At 35.7% G+C, this 17500-nt stretch overlaps 1 protein-coding gene across 4 annotated transcripts in view; it reads left to right on the top strand.

The window, feature by feature from the left end:
* LOC125651567 (dihydrolipoyllysine-residue succinyltransferase component of 2-oxoglutarate dehydrogenase complex, mitochondrial-like) overlaps positions 1–14164 on the top strand; it is a 23320-nt gene extending 9156 nt beyond the window's left edge. For 2 of the 4 annotated variants that reach the window (XM_048880222.2, XM_056166234.1), the window contains 8 exons: positions 100–155; positions 1638–1746; positions 2878–3128; positions 3239–3336; positions 3482–3680; positions 6087–6170; positions 6457–6624; positions 13695–14164. In XM_048880222.2, coding sequence (XP_048736179.2) covers positions 100–155; positions 1638–1746; positions 2878–3128; positions 3239–3336; positions 3482–3680; positions 6087–6170; positions 6457–6624; positions 13695–13829 — 1100 coding nt within the window. In that variant the 3' untranslated portion in view covers positions 13830–14164. Of the gene's footprint in view, positions 1–99; positions 156–1637; positions 1747–2877; positions 3129–3238; positions 3337–3481; positions 3681–6086; positions 6171–6456; positions 9453–13499; positions 13548–13694 lie in introns of those variants that run through there. The other 2 variants (XM_056166233.1, XM_056166232.1) reach the window with 2 other exon arrangements.
* Positions 14165–17500: the final 3336 nt, after the last annotated feature.

Here is a 17500-nt window from a genome sequence, read left to right as displayed (position 1 = left end):
AAATGCACTCTGCCTCTGTGAACATTTTTAAAAAATTTTAATGAAGATGTCAGACTTTATCCTGATAGAAAGATACACTTTTAGATTTTATTTTTACAGCTGTTGGTGATTTTGTTCAGGAAGATGAAACACTGGGAGAAGTGGAGACTGACAAGGTAATCTGGCCATGATAGAAAGAAAATATACACTGTATATAGTCTATCATGATAGAAAGAAACAATACACTATGTACTATCACAATAGAAAGAAAATGTACACTATGTACTATCACATATTGCACAAGTAGAGCAGAATTTTCCACAAGGTATAGGATATGTATTCTACCATGGTTATTACAAAGGTCAAAGGACATTATTCTGCAATATACCTTCATACGTAATAACTGATTATGAGAAAATTGATACACATCTCACTTGCACTTCATGTTTTGCTAATACAACAATAAATTGATAAGAGATAATTATTGCGGGGGTATACTGGAATCGGGTTGTCCGTCCGTCTGTCCGTCCGTCTGTATAGAAGCAATGGTTTCCGGGCTCTAAAGCGTTATCCTTTCCACCTACAATCACCATCTCATACATATGGACTACCCATGGGACGAAGATGTTCCTTATCGATTTTGGGGTCAAAAGGTCAAAGGTCAAGTGCACTGGACATGAAAGTAGCATTATGGTTTCCATTTAAATTCTTGAACAGCTTTTTTCATCGCTATGAGATGCTGTGTTCCTAGATACCTTTTGTATCGTAATACTGAAGATTATACTGACGTTTGCGATATTAACTTGTTTGCCTGCCATCCAATGGGGTGTGTTACATATCTTTCAACAAAAGTCCCCCTTCAAAGCCAAAATCATAATAAAACGCACATTTAATTTCATCTTTTATCCATTTCTCCCTACAGAAGAGATTACTCAAGGTATTTTCACGCCCTTTCTTTTTTACACTCAGGAAAGAGGTAATTCATACCTATTAACAACACCTTTGGGAGATTGGGGTAAGTGGGGGGTATTCTTAGTGAGCATTGCTCACAATACCTCTTGTTCAATTTTATAATCATAAAAATTAATCAATATATATTGCAAAACAAATTTATTTGATAAGAAGCACAGAAAAATTTACTATACTTGGATACCACATCTGCCCCTGCCTAAGGTTGAACTCGTGACCTGTGGAAACAAATCTTTCAGCAGTGTGCAACTAGTGGGCTAGACCACTTGATGATTTAGGCAAGTTATTAAAACTTGCTTTTGATTACGATGGAATTCAAGATGCATGCTACATTTGAATATTTTATATACAGCACAAAGATTGCAATGAACTCTTGAACCAACATAACTTTATATATGATTATATTTATGTATACATATGTAAATATACATATGAAAATGGAAAAAAAAAAACCATGAAATACTTTGTAAGATTATGCTTTTTAAACTAAAAACTTGTCTTCCAATTACAATCAGTAAAACTGCATTGGAAGCAGAAACCAATTCCAACAGATGATCGGTTATGAAAATTAACCGTTATGAAAATTAACTGATGTCCCATCACTAGCATTAGATAGGTATTAATTTAGTATCTGCGTTAGATGGATATTACATGTACAGAACTTTCAATGCTTGATGTTTGATTTACAGACAGGAGTGCCTATTCATAGTCCATTTGCTGGAGTTATTGTGGAACTTCTGGTGGAGGACGGAACCACTGTCACAGCTCATCAACCTCTCATGAAAATAGATGTCTCCGGTATGTCATGGTTCATCAACCCTCATGAAAATATACGTCTCTGGTATGCAACAGTTCATTACTCTCTCATGAGAATAGACATGTCAGGTATGTCACAGTTCATCAACCTGTCATGAGAATAGACGTCTCATATGTCATGGTTCATCAGCCTCTCATGAGAATAGATGTCTCATATGTCATGGTTCATCAGCCTCTCATGAGAATAGACGTCTCATATGTCACGGTTCATCAGCCTCTCATGAGAATAGATGTCTCATATGTCATGGTTCATCAGCCTCTCATGAGAATAGATGTCTCATATGTCATGGTTCATCAGCCTCTCATGAGAATAGATGTCTCGGGTATGTCATGGTTCATCAACTCTCATGAGAATAGACATCTCAGGTAAACCCTCAGTCAGACATCAAAGTATTGGATTCATTTTAAAGGACAAAAACTCTTTTTCCAGAGATGTTCAAAATGGTTGGACCTATGAGTCGGATTTTTCATATCTCTGTTAAATTCCTGATGTTGTTGGTCCTGATGCCTTGTAAAAGTATTGAGGTTGTGTCATATTCTTAACAATAAGATTTTGCTATTTTCTTTATCACTTGGAAGCCTGGAAACTTATTACAAGTGCCTTATCAGTAATTGATTGAACAACCACCATGTTTTATTTCCATCAGTAATAACAGTAAGTATACCAAACCTGACTTAAGTATTGTGGGAAGTAGTTATTAAACATTAAAATGGAAGTGAAAGGAAAGACGTCTTTTACCATTTTTCTACTTTCTAGTAAGGGGGTTCTATAAAAATCTGGTAAGTCCCACAAAACCCACAGGAGTTCAGGACCTGATGTCCTACAGAACTTTGTTCATTATTGATTAATTTGTTGTTTGTTTCATGATATTGAGATATACAGTATTTGTTATACACCTGTGTACATTTTGGGAATTTTAGATGGAAAATAAAGATGGAAAATGGAAAAGATAGAAGAAAAATAAAGATTGCTAATCAAGGACTAGTGTTCACAGGCTCCAAAATTTAATGTTTTTGCATAGTAATATTATCAGTCTGAGCATTCCAAGGAAGGTTTGGATTTATAATACTGCATTGATTCACTAAAGCAATCGCAGAATTTTTTTTTGAAAGCCAAAGGTGATGCACCAGCCAAGAAAGTAGAGACACCTGAACCATCAAAACCTTCGATGGAGGCTTCTAAAGAAGTGGAGGCTAAACCCGCATCCCAAGCCCAGGGTAGCTTGAGTAGCCCCATTCCATCTACCCCTCCCCCTCCACCACCAGTACCCAAACAGCCCATGTCTTCTTACCCCACCTCCAGTGTCAAAGTCACACCTTTTGAGGGATCAGTCGCACAAGGTGGTGCCAGAACAGAAACTAGGGTTAGTTAAAATTTCATATTGAAGAGTATGCAAGAATTTTATTTATTAATTTTGATATGATGTGTGTATATTGTAAGGTATCAACACCTACTTTATGTCCTTTAATACAGACCAAGATGACCAGAATTCGACAGAAGACAGCCCAAAGATTAAAAGAATCTCAGAATACCTGTGCAACTTTGACAACCTTTCAGGAGTGTGATATGAGGTATCATTATACAGTCCATTTCTTACTAATTCTCCTGGAGTGTTTTGTAAATCTGATGAGGTATCATTATACTGTCCATTTCTTACTCATTCTCTTGGAGTGAATCTGATGCATCGCGAAATTATAATGTTTTTTCTGTTTACAGCAATCTGATGGAGTGGAGGAAAACGTACAAAGAGCAGTTTGAAAAGAAACATGGTGTGAAGCTGGGAATGATGTCTCCTTTCATAAAAGCTGCAGCATTCGGTTTGAAGAATCAGCCAATTGTGAATGCAGTGATTGATGGAAATGAAATAGTTTATAGAGACTACATTGACGTTTCAGTAGCAGTGGCTGCTCCAAAGGTGCACTCTAGTTCACAGACCCGGCTATTGTCTATAGCTCAGTGACCCAGCTTTTGTCTATAGCCCAGTGACCCGGCTATTGTCTATAACTCACTGACCCGGCTATTGTGTGTAGCTCACTGATCCGGCTATTGTCTATAGCTCACTGACCCGGCTATTGTGTGTAGCTCACTGATCCGGCTATTGTCTATAGCTCACTGACCCGGTTATTGTGTGTAGCTCACTGATCTGGCTATTGTCTATAGCTCACTGACCTGGCTATTGTCTATAGCTCACTGACCCAGCTATTGTCTATAGCTCACTGACCCGTCTATTGTTTATAGCTCACTGACCCGGCTATTGTCTATAACTCACTGACCCGGTTATTGTCTATAGCTCACTGACCCAACTTGTTTATAGCTCAGTGACCTGTCTATTGTCTATAGCTCAGTGACCCGGCTATTGTCTTCAGCTCAGTGACCCGGCTATTGTCTATAGCTCAGTGACCCGGCTATTTTTTATAGCTCAGTGACCCAGCTATTGTCTATAGCTCAATGACCCGGCTATTGTCTATAGCTCACTCACCCGGCTATTATCTTTAGCTCATTGACCCGGCTATTTTTTATAGCCCAGTGACCCAAATTGTTTATAGCTCAGTGACCCGGCTATTATGTATAGCTTAGTGACCCAGGTATTGTTTATAGCTCAATGACCCGGCTATTGTCTATAGCCCAGTGACCCAAATTGTTTATAGCTCAGTAACTAAGTTACATTTTATAGCTGTAGCTTAGTGATACAGCTACATTGTGTATCTATAGCACAGTGACACAATTACACTGTCTATTTATAGTTCAGTGACACAATTACACTGTGTATTTATAGTTCAGTGACACAATTACACTGTGTATTTATAGTACAGTGACCTCCATGTTGCTACATTTTCTAGCTGTTGTAGTACAGTGATCTAGCTATGCTGTATCTGTCTATTTTTGAGTGTATCCTATTGTTTTACAATGAATTAAAAAAATTTAAAGCAGTAATTCATCTTTATGAAGAATATTTTTTAATTATTAGCCGATTAATATGAAGAATTGAATAATCATTTTTTAAATATCTACTGTGCTAACAACAGAGTTTTGTGCAGACAAATTGAATAGCATGCATTAACACAATAGATGTTAAGAATAATCATATAATACTTATATTTACATTTTTTCAATAAGAATATACGTTAATACGTTGAAATTTATTGCGTAATGTGAAATGAACAGAACAGCAAAAGCTAGCTCAGCTTACTAGATACCAGTTTCAACCAATGTTCTGTAGGATGAAGAGCTTAATCTCTCCAGTGTTAAGTGTGGGCAGGAACCAGAAAACTCCGTTTTACTCTCCAGTGTTAAGTGTGGGCAGGAACCAGAAAACTCCGTTTTACTCTCCATTGATAAGTGTGGGCAGGAACCAGAAAACTCAGTTTTACTCTCCAATGTTAAGTGTGGTCAGGAACCAGAAAACTCAGTTTTACTCTCCAGTGTTAAGTGTGGACAGGAACCAGAAAACTCAGTTTTACTCTCCAGTGTTAAGTGTGGTCAGGAACCAGAAAACTCAGTTTTACTCTCCAGTGTTAAGTGTGGGCAGGAACAAGAAAACTCAGTTTTACTCTCCAGTGTTAAGTGTGGGCAGGAACAAGAAAACTCAGTTTTACTCTCCAGTGTTAAGTGTGGTCAGGAACAAGAAAACTCAGTTTTACTCTCCAGTGTTAAGTGTGGGCAGGAACAAGAAAACTCAGTTTTACTCTCCAGTGTTAAGTGTGGGCAGGAACCAGAAAACTCAGATTTACTCTCCAGTGTTAAGTATGGTCAGGAACCAGAAAACTCAGTTTTATTCTCCAGTGTTAAGTGTGGGCAGGAACCAGAAAACTCAGTTTTATTCTCCAGTGTTAAGTGTGGTCAGGAACCAGAAAACTCCATTTTATTCTCCAGTGTTAAGTGTGGGCAGGAACAAGAAAACTCAGTTTTACTCCCCAGTATTAAGTGTGGGCAGGAACAAGAAAACTCAGTTTTACTGTGAAATAAAACACAAAGCCTGTAGTATAGTTTAATGGGAAAAATGCAGTAGAATGTAAATTATAAATGTGATTAAAGTAAAACATCCACAATCAATGAGAACACATTGCAAAAATAATCTACTCATTTTTATCTTGTTTGTTATTCCCTCTCAACAGAGTAGGGAATGATGGGGTTATTTGTGTGCAACATCCGTCGGAACTGCACTAGGTCCAATGTTGTATTTATAGATATGTCTAGTTGGGAGGGGATACTTTGCTAGGTGAAGCTCTTTTGAATCCTGGATATAAAGATAAATGAAGAATTAGAATGTAATTGGACTGTCATGTCAAACTAAAATTGGATATATCTCTTTCTACTATAGGGCCTCGTTGTTCCAGTCATCAGAAATGTGGAGACATTGAGTTATGCCGATATAGAGAAAGCCATTATGGAATATGGGGAAAAGGTACAAATCAAAGTTTGGTTCTGGTTTTTTTTTTTTTTTTGGATAAGCAGGAACTTGATGATTGTGAGAGGAGGAATTCAAGAGAGTGTTGATTAATTAACAAAAAAATTTTAAAGCATGTACATGTAATTTATTGGCTTAAAAAATGATTTTTAATGAGACATTTATTTGCATTAAATGTAAATGGTCTGAGGAGTCGATTGCTGTGACAAGAATTTAAGTGAAATAGTTTTAGATATGATTTATGAAAAGTTTTATGATTTTGGACTGTACTTTGTAACTACAGGCAAAAAAGAACATGTTAGCAATAGAAGACATGGAAGGCGGAACATTTTCCATCAGTAATGGTGGTGTGTTCGGATCATTGTATGGAACACCAATAATTAATCAACCCCAGAGTGCGATATTAGGAATACATACAATTAAGAAAAGGCCTGTGGTTGTTAATGATCAGGTATGTGTGTTGAACGAAATGTTTCTAAATTTTTTAAAATGCACAAGGCCATATTCTATTTTTCTTGAATCATTTAACGTAGATCTGGTTCATATTGGGAAACCTCATGAGGCTTGCATATATGTTGCAGGGTCGCTGTTTTGTTGCAAACAACACAAAACTGGGTCGGTCTCAGACAATTATTTTATTTCAATAGAAGGGGAAAAAACCTAGAAAAAATATGAAAACATACTCACAAACATGCACACAAGCAATAGACATACATAAAACACAAGACGTAAACTAAAAGACATTTAAACATTTACGATAAACGATGATCCTAATATTAATACGATTGCCAGTATAATTACATATATTTATCAAGTAAATGAATTACAAGATAAATGTAAATCTTACCAGGCATCCAGTATTATAAATGAAAAATATTTTTAAGTTACATCGAGTGAATCAATATTTTAGCTAGGACTGTCCAATATAACCGTATTGGTACAAGGCTTAGAGTGGGGATTTTGGCGGGGTTTCTAACTTTATATTGTGCACGGGTTAGTAACACATGCAAAATTAATTAGTATTCGGTAAAATCCATTGGTCCGCAGTATTATGAACTCAGACCACTGGTCAGTCAAACGTAAAGTTGAACTAAAAATAGAAATAATTACCACCTGTACAATACAAAACGTTCACACTGACTCTCGCATACTTGAAAAACTAGTTTGTATTCAATTGGCTATGTGCGCCAATATGAATACTGATATAATTATAGCGCATAAATATATTTTAAATAAATTGCAACTGTGACATATATGTTCCATGTACATGTATACTGAATGTTGGAGAATATAAATTAAAACTGTCCACTATAAGAACTTTCTATCATTCAATTACAATATCCTTGGGATGAAATAATATATTGTAAATACATTTTTGAATATGTAAATTTTAAAGTGCTTGGAAAGAAAACATCAACATTTTCAGTTCTTGATATTGAGATGTATGCATACAAAATATTTTTATACTGTCAGATCAAAAACATTAAAGGACATATCTCATGTTTTCAAAGTATACAATATTATATGCATTTTGTCTTCTTTATGCTTATAGTAATTAATTCTAATAGTTCGTTCGCCGAAATTTTGCGATAATTAACCACAATACAGACTTAAATCTAAGCCCCGATTTCAAAAAGTCAAGTTAATTAGGTAGGTAGTCACGTGGTACAGTGACGTCACATGCGCCCTTCGGATTGTGAAAGTACTGCGAGATATTATTAAAAACTCAACTTTTTAGGGGCCTAATCAATTTACCATGGGCAACATTTAAATCGATGTTGATAAATTGTTCGAGTTTTATATGTGTTCGCCACCAGTGCACACATATAACGATGTAAATACCCAAATATAGCGAGTAAAGCGTGTATGAAATCGGCAAAATTGTGAGTAAATAATGTTTATATGGGTCGCTGTCTACAAACTGTTTGGGGATGTTATTCCTTTATACATCTGTAATTGGCGTTGTTTTTCTAAAATAAACAGTGCAATCATTATTTATTTTTGGATTAGACAAATTATGATACGTTAAATTGTTGACAACTAGGCCCTATGCCAAGCTATTGTCACGCGTGCATTTCGGAAAGAAAGAAAAAGACAACACACACACAAATCAATAAAAATATTCAAATTTAAAGTGGTAATCACATTATTTTATTTTGATAAAGCAATCTTATTACTATTTTTGAATTGTGATCTGCACGTCTTTAGGAAGTACGAAGTGGGAGCACGGCGTTATAGCCTACTGACGCAGTCAAGAAGCTACGAGTTCAATAAAGAAATAATTTTATAATTCAATTTAAAGTTAGGAAATACAATATTCTATTATTTGTATAATTAAAAGTTCAATTATTTTGTATCTTTATTTTTTGTTGTTGTAAATCTACCAGTTGGTAGAAGTGACATTGTATCGTCGATATATGTTGTTACAAGGTGAAGGTCAGTTGATCCGAGTGTGTATTGAATTTGAAGAGCAAAACAGAATGTATGCTATAGGCCTACCAGTGCTTACAGCTTCGATATATCCATTTTCTCGCAGTTTATCAGTGTCTCTGTCCAAGCGATGTTTGAAAAAGTGACTGGGTGTGTTTTTTAAGGTAAAGTTCTTGCTCCAACAAAAAAAATTATCCAAGTCTTTTTTCTCGTACCTTCCTTCGAAAAATTGAAAAATACTCAGTCTAAATCCTTTCTACCGACAACTAGTACACCCGAGCACGGCACAAAACATCTTAATGCATTATTATTTACAAGCCGTTAACGTGACAATTGGTTTTTTGTCGATTAAATCTAATCTGTTTATGAAATGTTTTCAAACCCGAGGGCGCATATGACGTCACACAAATTGGCGCGTAAACTAGCGAAAGAAAATATGCATATCGCAAGATTTGAATTTCATCGCTTTCAAACTCGAAAACCACGCAAAATATTTCATTTAAAGTAGGGGTCTAGTAGCGTGACGTCATGTCCGGATCGAACTCCAGTATTGGTTCACGTACTATTATTATTGGGTGGATTTATACTGTTTTTACATTTACCTGGATGTTTTTTAATTTAGTAAAATGAATACAATAACACTCCATCACTTATATTTAAGTAGACTATGGATCCAATCTTCTTTCCATTTTTTGTCATCTAATTCACACATAAAACCAGAGGTACATATTTGTTTAATTGATATACAGGCTGGGGTATTACATGTTAAAATTATCTGTAAATTAAAAAAAATTCATGATATGCAATCATGCACTTGTGGAATTAAATAAAACAATTCTGCATTTGTTATATATTTGTTATCTTGTTATATATTTGTTATCTTCTGTTATGTGAAAATCATCTTCAAAATGGTTATTTTGGCCCAAAAATGTAAATATAAATTGAGATGCTGTGAAAATATTATGCTGAGAAAGGGCAGATTTTTTAAATGTATTTTAACAAGCATTCATATATGAACATAATATGTGAGTTTGAATGAAAAATCACAAGTCAAATTTTTAAAATATTCATATTAGTGGTGTTGCAGTGCCGTATTTTTGACTGCCGAGGGCCTGTATTGAGTTCAATTTTGTACCACCATTATTAAAAAACATGAAACTATGTTAAAATTTCACTTTTAATTATTTAGTTAAACATATTTATTTCATATTTGAGGAAAAAAATTGCAGCGTCATACCTCAAACAAAATTTTATGGACATATTCTAGGACTTCTTCAATGAATTCTGATATTGCCGTTTGACAAATGGGGGTACACGTAATAAAAATACCATAATTTACTCATTATACTGACAACCCCCCATTTTTTTGTTTTTATCATACCCTGAAATGAACAATCTAAGTATCTAAACTCAAATTTTTGAGAAATCACAAGTAGGTCCAGGACTAGGGACCTACCTTAAAACACATTTAAAGTAGTTTTAGGCATAAAAAGAGTTAATTTTGCTGAAAAAATGAAAAAGTTTAGAAACATGCGTTGTGTCCTTTAAGGCACTGTCCAAATTAAAAAATTTGAATAAAATCACTTTTTGGTGTTCGGATATTTTAAATGTTTTATTTTCACACACTCCTAGAACCGTCTTCACTAGCCAAGGGTGAGGATACACTGTGTTTCTCTTTGTGAAAGAGGGGGACGATAGTTTCTCTTTGTGAAAGAGAAACACTGTATCGTCACCCATGGCTAGTGAAGATGTCCCAGAACAAGAGATGGTAAACTACTGTAAAGAAAGATAACCCTTACATCTCAAATTTTAACTCGTTTAGGCTCGAGTGAACATTTCCTATCAAAGTCTGTCATCTTTTCTTTTTATACACCCCGAACGAAGTTCTGGGGGGTATATAGGAATCACTCTGTCTGTCCGTCCGTCCATCTGTCTGTCTCCAGATTCGTCTCCGGGCCATAACTTCTTTGTTCTTTGACATAGGCATACCATATTTGGCACACACGTGGATCACCATGAGACGATGTATCGGGTACCTTCATGACCTCTATATGACCTTGACCTTAAGGTCAAAATTAAAGGTTTTTTACAATGGATTCGTGTCCGGGCCATAACTTCTTTGTTCTTTGACATAGTCATACCATATTTGACACATGAGTGTATCACCATGAGACGATGTGTCATGTACCTTCATGATCTCCATATGACCTTGACCTCAAGGTCAAAATTAAAGGTTTTTGCAATGGATTTGTGTCAGGGCCATGACTTCTTTGTTCTTTGACATAGGCATACCATATTTGACACATGAGTGTATCACGATGAGACGATGTGCCAGGTACCTTCATTACCTCTATATGACCTTGAACTTTGACCTCAAGGTTAAAATTTATTATAGGGTTTTGACATAGTCATACCATAAGACATGGGTGTATCACCATGAGACTATGTGTCATGTACATTTATGACCTCTTTATGACCTTGACCTTTGATCTCAAGGTCAAAATTATAGGTTTATACCATTTGTGTGGATTTGTGTTCGGACTATATCTTCCATTTTCTTCTACAAAGGCATACTATATTTTTACACTTAGGAAAGAGGTAATTTATGCCTATTAACAGCACCCTTTGGGAGATTGGGGTGGGGGGGGGGGGTATTCTTAGTGAGCATTGCTCACAGTACCTCTTGTTGGTGTTGTTTTGTTTTTCCAAAACCACAAGATCAAAAATACCTTTGTTTAAAGAGAAATTATTTTGTTTAAATGAAAACTCATGTTCTCTGAATGGGGAAAATTTATGTATCTTCCAAAGAACCATTATGCTGGAAATAATAAAATAGCTTCTTTACATAGTTTGGATACAATTTAATTACAGTTGTTACCTCTATGTATTCACTGGGCCCACTGTAGAATAGGAGTATATAAGAAGTCTCTAAAAACTGCTCCTTCATTAATAACAACTATGCTCTAATTTGTCAAAACAATATACAATACAAGCATCCTTATGATATGCAAGCTTCACGAGACATTCTTTTCTCACATTATCACCAGTGTGAGATCGACTTTACCCATGTGAGATTTTTCTGTCTCACACTGCTGCAACGTCATATAATTTCTATGATTTACATTACATGGTGAAGGTTTACGTTACATGATGAAATAAAAATATTTTGCATTGTTTTCTTTAAATTTTAATGCAGTATACTTTCTGGTGGACAACCTTGGCTTTTTAGCTCACCTGAACCAAAGGTTCAAGTGAGCTATTCTGATCACATTTTGTCCGGCGTCTGTATGTCTGTCCGTCTGTCTGTAAACTTTTAACATTTTCGACTTCTTCTCCAGAACCACTGGGCCAATTTCAACCTAACTTGGCCAAAAGCATCCTTGGGTGAAGGGCTTTTAAGTTTGTTCAAATGAAGGGCCATGTCCCTTTCAAAGGGGAGATAATCACAAAAATGCAAAAATAGGGTGGGGTCATTTAAAAATCTTCTTAAGAAGTTTTACATACAAATATATAGGGAAAAACTTTAAAAATCTTCTTCTCAAGAACCACTAAGCCAGAAAAGCTGAGATTTACATGAAAGCTTCCTGACATAATGCAGATTCAAGTTTGTTCAAATCATGGGCCCCTGGGGTTGGATGGGGCCACAATAGGGGATCAAAGTTTTACATACAAATATATAGGAAAAATCTTCTCAAGAACCACTAAGCCAGAAAAGCTGATTTTTACATGAAAACTTTCTGACATAGTGCAGATTCAAGTTTGTTCAAATCATGGCCCCCGGGGATAAGATGGGGCCCCAAGGGGGGGATCAAAGTTTTACACACAAATATATAGGGAAAAACTTTAAAAATCTTCTTCTCAAGAACCACTAAGCCAGAAAAGCTGAGATTTACATGAAAGCTTCCTGACATAATGCAGATTCAAGTTTGTTCAAATCATGGGCTCCGGGGGTTGGATGGGGCCACAATAGGGGATCAAAGTTTTACATACAAATATATAAGAAAAATCTTCTTCTCAATAACCACTGAGTCAGAAAAGCTGATATTTACAAGAAAACTTTCTGACATAGTGCAGATTCAAGTTTGTTCAAATCATGGTCCCCGGGGGGTAGGATGGGGCCACAAGTGGGGGGGGGGGGGGTCAAAGTTTTACATACAAATATAGAAAAAAGCTTTAAAAGAACCATTGGGCCAAAGAAGTTGACATTTACATGAAAGCTTTCTGACATAGTGTAGATTCAAGTTTGCAAAGGGTAGTTTGGGCCATAATAGGGACCAAGGTTTTACATGCAAATATATATGGAAAGTCTTCAGATATGGGCCAAGGTGACTCAGGTGAGCAATGTGGCCCATGGGCCTCTTGTTTAGTTTACACTTTTAGTGTAAACCATTTTCCGGTATGCTCTTTCTGCCTATCTAATTAGTTTTTGCATTGAAGTTCAAATGAGGATTTTGATAATCTTTAATTTTCTCAAAGCTTCTAAATTTATGCACTAAACTGCAGGTAAAATGTGAGAAAAATAGTCCTTCATTAGCTACTTGTGTGAGATAGGGAAATCCCACCTCTGGAACAAGGTTCGCTGTCTAGGACTCGGTAAAGCCTCATCCTAGACTGCGAATCTTGTCCCCTCGATGGAATTTCCCCATTCCATACTGGTACCAATGAAAGATTCTATTAGTCTTATTAACTATTTATATGTCATTAGTGTTTCAAGCTTTTGAGACTCATCTTTGTGCAAGCATTGTGACCCATGGACCTTTTGTCTCAAACCACAAGACATTACACTAAATCAGCAATCATTACCTGTTGTGATTTCAGATTGTAATTTGACCTATAACGATACTGTTGTGATTTCAGATTGTAATTCGACCTGTAACGATTCTGTTGTGATTTCAGATTGTGATTCGACCTATAACGATACTGTTGTGATTTCAGATTGTAATTCGACCTGTAACGATTCTGTTGTGATTTCAGATTGTGATTCGACCTATAACGATACTGTTGTGATTTCAGATTGTAATTCGACCTGTAACGATTCTGTTGTGATTTCAGATTGTGATTCAGCCTATAATGATATTATTCTGATTTCAGATTGTGATTCGACCTATAATGATTCTGGCCTTGACTTATGATCATAGACTAATTGATGGCCGTGAGGCAGTTACATTCTTAATGGACATCAAACGAGCAATAGAAGATCCCAGAGTTATGCTTTTAGGTGTATAACACTAGATGACAAATGTAATATAGAGACAGTTTAAAGAATTGTATATTTCTTCCTTCATACGCTCAGCTGTACATCTCTTTACACGATATTACTATGGATCACAGTATCCTCAGTATGTGATTTTTAAAAGTTTTCGAGAAATGGGAATGCGAGATGTCATTGAGTGGTGTATTTCATTATCTTTGAGTACAAAATTTTAAAATACTTTTAATTTTAAGAGTTCAAGATGGAGTGTGTAAATTACTGTTTTGATGGGTAAATTTCCAGACGAATAGCATTGATTTTATTTATTGCGATTGCTTAAATGAATTTGAAATAAAATATTTTCCATATATTTTTGCTATTTTTATGTTATGAAATCCTATATCTTTACGAGTGTAAAATTTTTAGTTTGTCAGTATAAACTTCATTTTCCATCTTTCAATCTAAACCCATCTTTGTCCTTGGTTTTGCCAACTTTTTTCATCGTGTCAGTTTTTATATGCTCATCTTTAGATGGGATGTATTATGGTACAGCGATGTCTGTACGTCCATCCATTCAAGGTTTTCTGTTTCTAATATCGTTTCTCTGTCACATATCAAGCTGAAACTTGCTATATAGCTTCTTTGTGGATCATTCTACAGTAGATCATGTTGCAATTTTGATCTATTTCGACCTCTCTTGCAGGAGTTTTGCCCCTTTATTTGAAAATTGTTTTATGGAGGGTACATAATTTGTTTGGCAGATTCCTCCCACAATTTTTCAGCGAGCACCATCTTGTTTTACAGAGTGAATGTATGGATATGGAAGATGTACATGTGGCATGGATTTTAATTTTCTTCAATTTTCGAGAAAATTACAGGTTGTTGAACTTGGTCTGTTTTGAGAAAATATTACAAAGGGAGTACATGATTTGTTAAGTGAACTCATCCGCCAGTTTTCAAATGAGAACCTTCTTATTAGCTCACCTGAGCCAAAGGTTCAAGTGAGCTTTTCTGATCAAAATATGTATGTTGTTTGGCGTTGTAGTAAACTTTTCACATTTTCGACTTCTTCTCAAGAACCGCTGGGCCAATTTCAACCAAACTTGCCACAAAGCATCCTTGAGTGAAGGGCTTTCAAGTTTGTTCAAGTGAAGGGCCTTGTCCCTTTCAAAGGGGAGATAATCACAAAAATAGGGTGGGGTCATTTAAAAATCTTCTCAAGAACCACTGGGCCAGAAAAGCTGAAATTTACATGAAAGCTTCCTAATATAGTGCAGATTCAAGTTTGTTCAAATTATGGCCCCCGGGGGTTGGATGGGGCCACAATAGGGGATCAAAGTTTTACATACAAATATATAGGATAAATCTTTAAAAATCTAGATACAATGTACCTGGGAAGAGACCACCGACCTTCTGAAAGTAAACTGGGAAACTTTCTCACTTACCGGTGCGAGTGGGTTGTATCTGGGTTCTCTCTTCCACCAATAAAAAACTGGGCGCCACCAGATAACTAAAAAATTGTCGAGTGTGGCGGAAAACATCAATCTTCGCAAGAACTACTGAGCCAGAAAAGCTGAGATTTACATGAAAGCTTCCTGACATAATGCAGATTCAAATTTGTTCAAATCAAGGCCCCTGGGGGTTAGATGGGGCCACATTAGGGGATCAAAGTTTTACATGCAAATATATAGGAAAAATCTTCTCAAAAACCACTGAGCCAGAAAAGCTGAGATTTACATAAAAGCTTCCCGACATAATGCAGAATTAAGTTTGTTCAAATCATGGCCCCTGGGGGTATGATGGGGCCACAATAGGGGATCAAAGTTTTACATACAAATATATAGGAAAAATCTTCTCAAGAACCACTGGGCCAGAAAAGCTGAGATTTACATGAAAGCTTCCTGACATAGTGCAGATTCAAGTTTGTTAAAAATCATGGTCCCTGGGGGTTGGATGAGGCCACAATAGGGGATCAAAGTTTTACATACAAATAGCTGATATTTACATGAAAGCTTTCTGACAGATTTCAGTTTGTTAAAATCATGGCCCCCAGGGGTAGGATGGGGTCAGTCACAGGGGGGGAGGGATCAAACTTTTGCATACAAATATATAGGGAAAATGAGCCATGGTGACTCAGGTGAGCGATGTGGCCCTTGGGCCTCTTGTTTTACAGAGTATTTGTATGGGTATTGAAGGTGTGCATGTGGCAAGGATTTTGATTTTCTTAATTTTTTGAGAAAATTACAGGTTATTGAACATGGACAGTTTTGAGGAATTATTACATAGAGAGTACATGATTTGTCTGTTTTTCCTTCCAGTTTTCAAGAGAGGACCTTCTTATTTTACAGAGTACATTTGTATGAGTATGGATGATGTGCATGTGTCAAGGATTTTGATTTCCTCCATTTTTTTTTTTTTTTAAAATAGAAATTTGCAGGTTGCTGAACTTAAGTCAGTTTTGAGGAAATATTGCATTGAGAGTACATGATTTGTCTTTCATTTTTCCTTCTACAGTTTTCAAGTGAGGACCTTATTTTACAGAATATTTGTATGGGTACGGAAGATAAGCATGTGGCAAGGATTTTGATTTACTTCAATTTTTAAGAAAATTACCGGTTGTTGAAGTTAGTCCTTTTTTTTGGTTTAGGAAATATTCATATTATGCAAAGAAAGTATGTCACAGCCTGATGATGGCTGATACTACCTGAAGCAAAATTCTACAAATTATGGCTTAAGAAAAACACCCTATGTAAACATTTTCACAGGCGTATTATGTACCATTTGCGGTATACTCGTTTTTCATATATAAGGTATGTTCTGAGTGACCTTGACCTTTTACAAATGACCTTTGTCTGAAAGCCATTTGCCTGTTACATATATTAAGTTATATTATGAGTGATTTGACCTTTCCAAAATGACCTCGAGAGATTTTGGTCCAAAACATCACTGTTGAAATGAAGTTTTTTGTTTATTATATAAGGTATATGTTCCGAGTGACCTTAAGCTTTACAAAATGAACGTCTGAAAACCATTTGCCTGTCACTGTTCAAAAACTGTTGAAATACAAGATTTTGTGACAGACTGACAGAAAGTGCAAAAACAATGTTTCCCCCTGGAAGAGAGAAGACATAATTATGATTAATTTCTGATGGAAGATTTTGGAGATATGAGCTTGGATGGACGGACAGAGAGGACATTATGTTCCACAAAAAAAATTTCAGGAAGCATAAAAATATAGTGCAGTGTTGACGTTGATATAACTATCTACTGATGGCTGTCAGAGTGGTTTGTCATGTTTTCTCACATCCTTGTATATAAATCATTTTATTCAGTACAAATCATACCCAATCCACTCAAAAGTGCAAACTGATAACACAAAATAATTTTTATTTATTGATTATTTTAGATGTTTCCTAGCAAGTCCCACATACCTGACAGTTAGGAATTTAAATCAATTTTTTATATGAAAATTGGACAAAAAGGCAGATTTGGCGATAGGGAAAATAGCTGAACAAATCCTGATATTTCCACTTGGTGAGGGTGCATTATCACATTTTGCATTGTTTACCCTTTAAATGTGTCCATCACATCAACATTGCTTGGTTTTGCTCCATACATTATGTAAGTAAATTGTGCATTTTTAAAATATAAAGCATTACAATGATTTTTCTTTCCCAGTTATCAGATTGCCTAATCTTACATGTAA

The sequence above is a fragment of the Ostrea edulis genome, chromosome 5 (assembly GCF_947568905.1).
Source record: "Ostrea edulis chromosome 5, xbOstEdul1.1, whole genome shotgun sequence".
Lineage (NCBI taxonomy): Eukaryota > Metazoa > Mollusca > Bivalvia > Ostreida > Ostreidae > Ostrea > Ostrea edulis.
The sequence above is the reverse complement of the archived record's forward strand: the minus strand, read 5'-3'. Positions and strand labels throughout refer to the sequence as shown.